This window comes from Lachnellula hyalina (assembly GCF_007821495.1).
Source record: "Lachnellula hyalina strain CBS 185.66 chromosome Unknown contig00189, whole genome shotgun sequence".
NCBI classification, from domain to species: Eukaryota; Fungi; Ascomycota; class Leotiomycetes; order Helotiales; family Lachnaceae; genus Lachnellula; species Lachnellula hyalina.
In genome coordinates, this window is record NW_022157303.1 from 171 (window position 1) to 11,041 (window position 10,871).

At 50.2% G+C, this 10,871-nt stretch overlaps 2 protein-coding genes across 2 annotated transcripts; one reads left to right on the forward strand and one right to left on the reverse strand.

The window, feature by feature from the left end:
* Positions 1–625: 625 nt before the first annotated feature.
* dtxS1_2 (Nonribosomal peptide synthetase) lies at positions 626–7,966 on the reverse strand (the record flags this gene model as incomplete). The annotated part of the gene is made up of 1 exon (XM_031152783.1): positions 626–7,966. A coding segment is annotated over one exon (7,341 nt), but the record flags the coding sequence as incomplete, so codon positions are not given.
* Positions 7,967–8,992: 1,026 nt separating this feature from the next.
* ktnD_1 (FAD-binding monooxygenase) lies at positions 8,993–10,871 on the forward strand (the record flags this gene model as incomplete). The annotated part of the gene is made up of 3 exons (XM_031152784.1): positions 8,993–9,174; positions 9,240–9,676; positions 9,748–10,871. The coding sequence occupies 3 exons, from the start codon at positions 8,993–8,995 to the stop codon at positions 10,869–10,871; spliced, it is 1,743 nt and encodes a 580-aa protein (XP_031002082.1).

Consider the following 10,871-nt stretch of genomic DNA (forward strand, 5'->3'; position numbering starts at 1 on the left):
TTAAAAGAAAGCTGAGATTAAGGCGGTTAATATGCTAGCGCGATCGTTCGATTTAGACGGTTATAGCAAAAGTTATAGGTGAATTCGTGAAAATCGGAAAAGTTTTTTTTAAATATACTTATATCTCTAGATATATATATAGAGATACCTTATATAATTTTTTTTTATAATGCATCTAAAGTGTAATAGAGTTATTATACTTTCAACCTATAGTTTTAGACCTGAATTATTACGATTTTGGTATAGATTTTAGCGTGGGACATTCGCTTGCACGGGACATTCGCTTTCCCCGACTGTGAGCGAAGCGAGCTAAGAAGGATGACCGACTATTATACCGTCTTACTCTCTAAATTGTGGTTCCCTATCATCTGATCCTTACATTTCGTTTCTAGTATTGCGTTGCCTGTCGTGGTATCCATTGCGTTAAAAAGCGAGTGATTATTATCAATTTGAACAACTCCATGCATAACATTTACTCACATATTATACGTGGATATTTGACAACTAGCAGTTCATAAACTCGTAAATCCCTATTATCCTATAGGCGGTCCTTGAACAACACTCTGTATCAGATGCTCACAGCTGTCGGACCCGTCGTACGTACATTTCGGGTTCTCGAAATTACCTTGCCATTGATCTGCTTTCCACCGGTGGCTTCCAGGAAACCCTGGCCTCGAAGATACTCAATGTTCTGTCGCGCAGCTGCGAGCACCTCTCGCATTTCCCCCTCGTAGCTCTCATGATCGCAGACTTTGACATCGGAACCGAGAGCGCCCAAAAACTGCTGAACCGGCCATAGTGGATGCAGTTCTTGCTCCCGCGCCATGTCTTGCCTAGCAAGCTCAATCCACTCGCCCCACGAGACCGGCCGCAGCTGCATCTGTAATTGATCCTCGACGGCAGTCCAGAAGGCACTGACCCATACTCCCCTCTTGATGTTGACGAAATGTTCGCGACTCTTTCCTGCCGCGTGCCATAGAATGGACTCTGTGACGTGACGAACATCTGACACTGAGAGCCAAGCTGTCTCTGAGTCAACTGGGCGGGCTCCGAGCCGGACTGTGCCCATCACAAGCCTCCATAGGAAGTCGTCGGCATTTGCTACACCTGTGTATACGTCCCCGATGATCCGCCCCGGTTTGATGACAGTGAAGGTCGTGCGTGGTTTGTGAAACTGCGTGGCAGCAGCGCTCACAAGTCTTTCCGACACGTATTTTGTTTGGTCGTATCCTTTGGCTCTCCTTGCCTCCTCCTCGGTCCAGGTTTGGTTATCTGTAATGAGACCACCTGAGACGTACACAAAGCTCTTCAGGAAAGGGGAGGCCACTGCGGCCTGCAGAAGCTGCATAGTAGAACCAACGTTCGCGTCTTTTAACCCGTCGTAGTTCGTGGTCCAATGCACTCTGGCACCGTTGTGGATGATGGCATCGATAGTTCCATGTGCGCTCGGACGGCCGCACAACGCACTCCATTGTGAATTGTTCAGCCCCAGTCTTTCGGCCGAGAGGTCTCCATCCCAGACTTCGATTGCAGAAGTAAATGATTCCATCCACCACCCAGCGATCTTGGCCGTCTTCATTACCCTGTCCAGCCCCTTCTGTGCGTCAAGACTCCGTACAAGTAGCACGACCCTGTCGAATATACGCTTTGTGAGTGTGTAGTGGAGAATCTGGGTTCCCAGGAACCCGGTTGAGCCGGTGAGAAAGACCGTTGACCTGGTAGCGGTACGGCTAAAGCCAATCTTGTTCACCAGCAAGTCTATCTCGCGCTCCAGGTCAGTTGACGTCGGCTGTGTCGGCTCCTCAACGGACTGGCCGTGTAGCAGGTTGTCGATTACGGCGGCAAGTTCACGTAAGCTATTCTGCTGTTGGATCAATCGCGGTACCCCAATGTTAATGTCAAAGTGCTTGTGTATTGCCATAGCCAGTGACATGATCTTGATCGAATCGCCCCCAACCTCAGAGAAGCTATTACCTGCAGCGATAACATTAGGCTTGACATCAAGCACCCTAGCCCAGATATCCCTCAAGGCTTCTTCTGTTTTGGTTTGCATAGCATTAGAAGCACTCGCGTCTGAAATTGAAGACGCCGGTGGGATGTATGTTCTGCCTAGTTCGCGAAGCCTTTGTCTATCCGTCTTCCCTGTTGCTGTCATAGGCAGCTTTGGAAGGGAAATGGGGATGTATACGCCGGGAACCATGTATGAGGGCAGCAATTTCGGCATCTCCTTTCGAAGGGTCGCTATCATTGGGACAGTTACCTCGTTCAGCTCGACCTTTGCGGTGTCATCGTCGGGCAAAACTAAGAACACTGCCAGAGTTTGGGTTCGAGTAGCGTCCGGAGTGATCAGGTCTACCACAATCTGTGGCACCACCTTGTTCGGAAGTAGTTGACGAATGTGGTATTCGACCTCTCCCAACTCAATCCGTTGGCCGTTGATCTTGATCTGCGTATCGTTTCGCCCAGCAAACTCAAGAGAGCCGTCCGGGTTATAGTAGACCAAATCACCTGTCCTGTAGAGCCGTCCACGCCGACCAGGCACTCGTCCTGGAATCCCATCCAATAGCCATTTGGGGTCCTTGACAAATGCACTGGCTGTCTTCTCGGGATTGTTCAGATAGCCTGCACCAACAATCGGCCCCTCAAGCCACAACTCTCCTATGGTCCCGATGGCAGCCAACCTGTCAGGCGCACGAGGTTGAACGACCCAAACAAGCGCGCCAGCACCTTTGCCGATACTGGGGTCTCTGACTCTACTATCTGACCTCTCCCTTTGGACTCTCTCAACGGTACTCGTGACGGTGCACTCAGCAGGGCCATATGTATTGTAGATCTCGGCACCGGAAGCCTCCCATTTGGCTATATCACTAGCCTTGAGCGCCTCACCAATGAACAGAACCTTACTGAGGCCATTTAAGGCTGTAGGATCAAGCAACCGTCCAACGGTCGGTGTAAGATGGATGAAATTTGCCTGCAGCCGATTGATGGAGCCGTGGATGTCGGCCGTTCGTTCGTCCTCAGAGGGGATGCAGAGGCATGCGCCTACGGTTAGTGCATGCAGTACATTTGACCATGCAACATCAAAGGCGTACGATGTATAGTCGAACACTCTTGATGACCTTTCAAACCCGAGCTGTGGTTGGTGGTGTCGCATGGCGCTGCAGAAATTGGTATGTGTAACGATCGCCCCCTTCGGGGCGCCTGTGCTTCCGGAGGTGAAGACGATATAAAGGGCAGATGATGCACTGACTGTGGGCATTTTCGGAATGGAAATCGGTTGATATAGCTGCTCGAAATTGTCGGGGTCGCCTCCCACTTCCATCGTTAGGGCATTGGTGATATCGGCCCCAAGTTTTGCACAAGACTTCGAGGTCAACATCACCTTGGCTGATAGTTGAGTCACAATACCCTCCAATCGGGATCGAGGCAATGTTGTGTCCAGAGCAACAGACGCAGCACCGGCTTTCATGACCGCAAGGATTGCGACAGGCACCCATACTGACTTCTCAAAACAGAGTGGTACGATGGCACCTGGGCCAACTCCGAGCCCAAAGCTGAGGAGGCGGCCCGCCAGCAACGTGGAAAAATGATCGAGTTGGACATATGTCAGCTCGCCATCCCATGCACACACGGCGGGTGCCTCGGGAGTTTCGGCGACCCTTTGCGCAAACACATTGTGGACACAGTCCTCGATGCTCTGCGGTACTGCTGAATTCCATTTCCATACGTCATGCAAGTCACGCTCGCTGACTCTTTCGAGATCGCATATGTTCCTCGAGCCGTCAATAGAGGCGATTTGGCCTAGTATATGCTCCAGCTGTTGAAGAAGCCGTACGGCAGCCTCTTCTTCGACAATAGTCGAATCAAAGCTCAGCTGCATATCCAATTTTGACTCGGATGGTTGGCAGGTAAGCATCATGGCATATGTGTTTTCTGAGCCGGAATACTTTGCTTGATCATTTAGAGTATCTTCAAAGACCAGGCTCTCTACCGTACTTTCCTCGACTGATGGATGTACCAACAAAAGCGTCTGGAAGTCACACGCAATTCTGGCCTCCTGGCTTATCTGACGAATATACTGTAAGCCGTACTGCTCGAACGGAATCATCTCCATCGCTTGTCCTTGTACCTCATGTAGCAGTTCCTCGACTGTTCCGCGGACTAAAATTCGGAGTGGGACAGTGGCGATGGTAGGACCTGCTACGACTTCGATCCCTGGTACAGGAGCTTGACGGCCCGACACAACAACTCCAAATGTTACATCCGGACAATCCACGTACCAAGAGATGAGCGTCGCCCAAGCCGTACGAAGCGTGGAAGAGGGGGTGACACCGCACGTGGGCCAGCGGATGTCCTTGATCGAATGGTTGATGAACTTATCTGCCATTGGCTCGTACGTCTTGGCGGGGAGGGCAAGAAACGGCGATGCTTCTATCTCAGCAAATTGCTGCTTCCAGAAAGCCATCCCTTCTTCGCCACGTTGGCTTATGACATATTTCACAAAGCTTTGCATCGGAAGCGATGATAGTTCTGCCCTCACATCCCCGTACGCCTTCTCCACCTCCTTTTGCAGTAATGGTATAGACCAACCGTCGTAGGTCGCATGATGATGAGTCAACGCCAAATATCTCTTACCTGCCGCTTCGTCTAGTATGATTGCGACACGTGATAAAGGGATGCCCAAGCCCACCGCTGTGGTTTTGACGAGATGTTTCTGCATTTCTTTGTCGGCGCTCTTCCTGCTTTGATAATAGTCCTTCAAAGATGAGAAGGTCTGCCATTGCAATGCCTCTTCAAGGACAGCCTGTACAAGTCCCAGGCCTGGCATGTCGACGATGCGGGTCCGAAGTACCGAAAATCTTTCAGAAACTATTTGCCATGCCTCCCATAGCCTTGCTATGTCGATTTCTGGCTTTATTTCAGCAACCCGATGGCCCACGTATTTGCCAGCGCTCCTCGCGGTCATGGCCAAAAGGCCCTCCTGAAGCGGTGTGCAGGGAAATATATCCTCAATCTGTGAAGGTTCCACATGCCAAGAGCCGACGCAGCAAAGCTCTGCTACTCGGCGACACGCTTCATCCCTGTCCATCTCGGTTTTCAATAAGGAAAACGGTCGCACGACTTCCGGGGCTGGTGTGTCACTTTGTGACATGAGCATGGCCATCTCACTGAGCTGTGGCTGGCTGTAGATATCCGGGACCGTCAACCACATCCCCATTCGTCCGAGATAAGTTGCTAGACGTATTGCTGCGATCGAATCACCGCCAATGCGCAAGAAACTGTCGTGTTTCCCAATGTCGCTCGCTGGATGATTGAGCACTGACGCCCAGAGATCCCTGAGTTGCATCTCAGCTTCGGTGGTGGGTTCGATGTGCTGTGCAGGATTGGAGTTATACAAATATGCAAGTGCGTTGCGGTCCAGTCCAGCACCTATCTCACGGAGTGCTCTACGGTCCGTCTTTCCCGTCAACCCCCTTGGCAGGTCCGTCATTGGGATATATGCAGTTGGAATCATGTGAGATGGCACCTGGCCGGGCATTTCCCTATCCAGCATCTCGATAATTGAGGCAGATTTCTTCCTTAACTGTTCAGTGCTTGTCGTAGGCATGTTTAGAAAGGCTACCAGCATTGGACGTTGGGTAACTTTTGGGGTCACGACTTCGGCGACAATATCTGCCACAGCCGTCATCGAGCTCAGAACTCGACGGATATGATGTTCAACGTCGCTTAGCTCGGTACGCTGGCCGCGAATCTTGACCTGGGTATCCTTTCTCCCGACGTAAATCAGTTCACCATCAGGAGAGTAGCGTACCAGGTCTCCTGTTCGATAAAGACGTCCGCGGCGTCCCTTCACTTCTGGACTACCACGTAGTAACCAGCTTGGATCCTCGATGAAGGCGGCTGCCGCCTTCTCGGCGTTGTTCAGATAACCGGCTCCAACCAGTGGTCCCTCTAGGAGCAGCTCTCCGACCAACCCGACGGGTGTAAGGGCATCCTTGCTTGGGTCGGCAATCCAAGTAGTTGATCCAATCGCCCATCCAATGCTAGCGTGGGTAGTACCACCGTTGATGATGATACCTGTAGTATCCACTGTACACTCGGCCGGCCCGTATAAGATGATTATGGTTTCAATGTTTCTAAGGTATGGCATCTTATCCAAGTCTATAGTCTCGCCGCCGAGCAAAACAGTGTCAAGCGTTGGCACTTTGTCCAAGTCCAGGATCGCAGCGACCGACGGTGTAAGGTGTACAGATGTCACCCCATTTTTGATCATATATCCAACGAAGTCATGCTTTCTGTCCTGTTCTGATGGTACGCATAGGCAAGCTCCCACCGCGAGTGTGTGGATGAAATTGGACCATGATACATCAAAAGCGTACGAGCAGAAATCTGCAACTCTCGCAGTCGGTTTGAAATTCAAGTACTCGTTCTGATGCCTGATTGCCGACGTAAAGTTTGAATGTGTTATTGATACACCCTTCGGATTACCTGTAGTGCCGGAAGTGAAGACGACATAGAGCAGGTCGCTCGGCTTGACGGCGGGTAATGTTGTCTCGAAGCCTACTGCATTTCGACTTTGCTCCAGCAAACCTGATACAGTCTCCTTTTGCACAACGAATGGCTTTCTTTCGGTGATGCGAGAAACCAGAGGAGCTGTTGAAGGAGAACATAGGATGAGGCCAGGCCCTGCAATGTCTATTATCGTCCTGATGCGTGCCTCGGTCTGCGAGGGATCGATGACCACAGACGCCGCACCAGCCTTCATGACGGCAAATTGAGAGACTGCCACCCACATGGACTTTTCAAAAATTAAGGGAAGCAGATCTCCGGGACAAACCCCCCTGTGGATGAGGCCATGTGCCAATTCGGTTGAGAGCGTGTCCCATTGAGCGTAGGTCAACTCGCCATCCCAAGCGCATATGGCCGTCTTATGTGAATATCGAGAAACGATTTGGGAAAATAGATAGTGAACGCAACCGTTCACCTCTTCAGGTACATTCTCGTTCCACCTCCAGACTTGGCCGAGGTCTTCTGGAGTCATCGCGTCTATATCGCTGATTTTCGTACTAGCCGTGTCGGCACGGCAGATCTTGGTCACCTGACGCAATATGTGCCTGAAGTGATCCACGACTCGCGATGCGACCCGCTCGCTGAGCGCAGTCGAATCGAAACCCATTTTCGTGAGTAAAGAACTATCCTTTATTTGGCTGTGAAGAGTGATGGCGTATGCGTTCAGTTCTGGTCCTTCGTCGAAGGCCTGTGCCTCGTCCAATTCGACAGCGGCTTGCACTATGAGCAACGATTGGGATTGCCAGCCCAGATCAGCCCTCCGCTCGCCGATGCTTTGAGTCGTCATCGGTGATGCTGCCAGTGCCGGTAACATCATTTGGTGTTGTAATGCACCCAGAGTCATATCTCCTTCAATCGCAATACGAACAGTTGCGGTTGTGGGTACAGGAATTCGTTCGATTTTTGATATTGGCAACGCAACATCGAAGACAGTATCGGTGGCCTCCCCGTACCAAGACAAAAGTATTGCCCACGCAGATTGAACCAATTGATTGAGCTTGACATTCTGAGGCCATTCTATGTCCTCAATCTCATGCTCGATTGACTTGTCTTTTGCTCGTGTGTGAAGATCACGTGCGGGCAACTGCGCTCCCAAAACTACCTCCTTCTGTCCAGAATCACCCGGCTGCTGTTTTCCCTTAGCTGTAAAGGGTAGCTCATTGTTCTTAAGGGTTACGCCATTGGACGATGACGAGAGTAGTAGACCAACCATTTCCGGCTTGCTGTTATGGTCCTTTTGGTAGGTACTTGTGAACCAACCGACTTGAGTGGAGAGAATGTGTAGGGCAGTGTAAAATTGAATTGAACTCAAAATTGTGCGTCGCGTTATAAAATACGGACTCACACAATGGGGTACTGTTCTTTGTTGCACATAGTCCAGTGTTTTGGCATCCATTTTGACACTTTTGGAGTACCCAATTTATTCTCATACTAGGTATACATTGCACCATCTGCCTGGCGCTATACTAGTTTGTAATAACTTTTAGTTTAGCTTTGCCGCCCGTAAACTTTAAAACATCTCTAATATATTTATAAGTTTTATAAATTAATACATTTTATGTCAACTCTTTTAATACTGCTTATAAATAATAAGTAATTTTGATAAATTCGTATCTAGAAATATAAAAACATTTTTATTCAAATTTTCAAATTTATTAGATTTATTTTACATAGAGTACCTAGATACTTTGGTCTAACTACCTCCTATAGTCAATGAGTTGCCTAGATTTTCACAGCGATACATTTTGCCGCGCTAGAAAATCCTATGGAATCGCCAGAGGGTTGGCTGCTGCGGCGTCTGCGTCTAAGCCTGGAACTCCCGCCCTAGGCTACTCCGTAATGACCAGAGGGTCGGTCTGGCCCAATGCATCATTAGGCCCCCGTGGACACTTGAGTAAGCTTACCTACCCTACCTAAGCTAAGGTACGTATCTAGCCCTGGAGGGCACGCCATCTCCACTGTAGTTTAGCTCGTTTGTCCCTTGTATGGGGGCTAGTTAGCATGCACCGGCAGAATCTATTGATGGAAGATGGCGGGGCGGAGCGGGGCAGAAATGCAAGCGGGGGCGCGGCGCGGCTCTCTCCAGGCGGCCCGTCACGCCATTCAGCGCGGGCCGGCCCTTCCATGATGTGCTCTTTTATCTTTAGCTTTGCCGCCCACCCCTAGCTGACACGCCAAGGATCTTAATTCTAACGTCTTCTCGATTTCTCAAATATCATTCGATACTTCGTAGATCATGATGTTACATTGTTACCTATATAAGTAAGTACCTATGGTAGGGATGCTGCCCTATGCTGGCGCGAGTAGCGTTGCCTCTTTCCAGCCTGCGCAAGCCAGCAGAACGACAACGACGCAGCACTATTAATAAGAAGAAAAACAAAAAGCTGGCAAAGACTCTAGATTAACTTTCCTGGGAGCAATCATGGCGTTCGAAAAATCATGGCCAGAATTCTCATCGAGCAATGGTCAGCAGTTCACAAATACCTCAATAGTCATCGTCGGAGCCGGCATTGGAGGCATGTGCGTTGCCATTGATTTGATCAAACGCAATAACTGCCGAGACTTTGTGATTTTGGAGCAGTCCTCCGGGGTCGGTGGGACATGGTGAGGGAAATACCAACCAGTCATCCTTGGTGTAGGCAAATGTCTAATCAACGCTTGATTCATAGGTACGCGAACACGTATCCTGGCTGCTCTGTCGACTTGCGGTCCATTGTCTACAGCTACAGCTTTGCCCCCAATAGCGATTGTAGCCGAGATTTCCCGGGCCAGAAAGAAATCCTGTCTTACCTGACCCGGGTGGCGCAGGAGTACGGGCTCTACGAACACATCCGGTTCTGTTCCACTGCCGAATCCGCGACCTGGGATGACGAGCTTAAGAAGTGGAACACGCGCGTGACGGTAGCCAAAGGCTCCAAAGATGCCGAGGCTACCTCCAACTATACCATATCTAGTGATTTTTTTGTCAGCGCTGTGGGCCAGCTGAGTCAACCAAGATGGCCGGAGATCGAGGGTTTGGATAGTTTCAAAGGGAAGGTGATGCACAGCGCCGCATGGGACTGGGCGTACGATTTGGAAAATAAGAGAATTGCCGTTGTAGGAAGTGGTATGTCGACCACCATCATAGCAATTTTTTCTTTTCGCTTATATGACTAACTTTTTGGGGTCTCCGCTCAGGTTGCAGTGCAGTGCAGATTGTACCTGAGCTCGCAAAGGTGGCGGAGAAGGTGACGGTTTTCCAAAGAACACCTCACTGGATCCTACCTCGTGGGGACTACGAGATCTCAAATTTGAGGAAAGCCCTTTACCGCTATTTCTCTTTCTGGCAGAGGTACTGGCGCAGACGCTACGTGGACCTTAACGAAACGGAATACGTCTCTAGCAACTTCCCCGAGCATGAGGAAAACAAAAAGGTGCAAAAGAAAGCCCTGGACCACATGCACGAGCAACTGCCCAATCAGCCCGAGCTGTGGGAAAAGCTGACACCAAACTATCCGGTTGGCTGTAAGCGGCTCGTTGTCACGAATTTCTTTTTCCCAGCTCTGAACCTTCCCAATGTCGAGCTTGAGGTGAGACCAATTCACAGCATCCATGGCCAATCTGTTCGTGTTGTTGGCACAGCAGGGCAGGTAGAGAATGCGGACTCTGGCTACGATCTCGTCGTCTTAGCAACCGGCTTTCGAGCCACTGACTTCCTACATCCAATGAAGATATTCGGCCGGAACGGTCGAGCCTTGCATGAGATGTGGAAGGACGGTGCTCAGGCCTACCTGGGCACATGCGCCGACGACATGCCGAATTTTGGAATCATAATGGGACCCAACACTGGCTTGCTCCATAACAGTTTCCTCCTGATAATCGAGGCCCAAAGTAGATATATCAACGGCTTGATCAATCCGGTGCTGCAAGCCCGAATACAAGGAGGAGCACTGAGCCTGACACCGCGCCCGGAAAAAACCGAAGAGTACAATATGATGCTGCAAAATCGGCTCAAAGCCTTCGCCGCGAACAGCTCCCAATGCGACAATTGGTACAAGACTAAGTCAGGGCTAGTCACCAACCTTTGGCCGGGCATGCTGCTGGAATTTCAGAAGCTGATGGAGCAAGTGGACTATAGGGACTACGAATCTGAAGGGTCTTCCAAATACATAGTACAAAAGCGACCTTTGTACAAGGTGGGCCGCGTTATTGAAGAGGGTGGGCTTCTGGAGAAAATCTCCCTGGCTAAAGTCGTAGTGCTTGGAGCAAGCGCGATTGTTGGGGGACTTTTGACGCGCAGACTGGTCACAACATTTGCATGA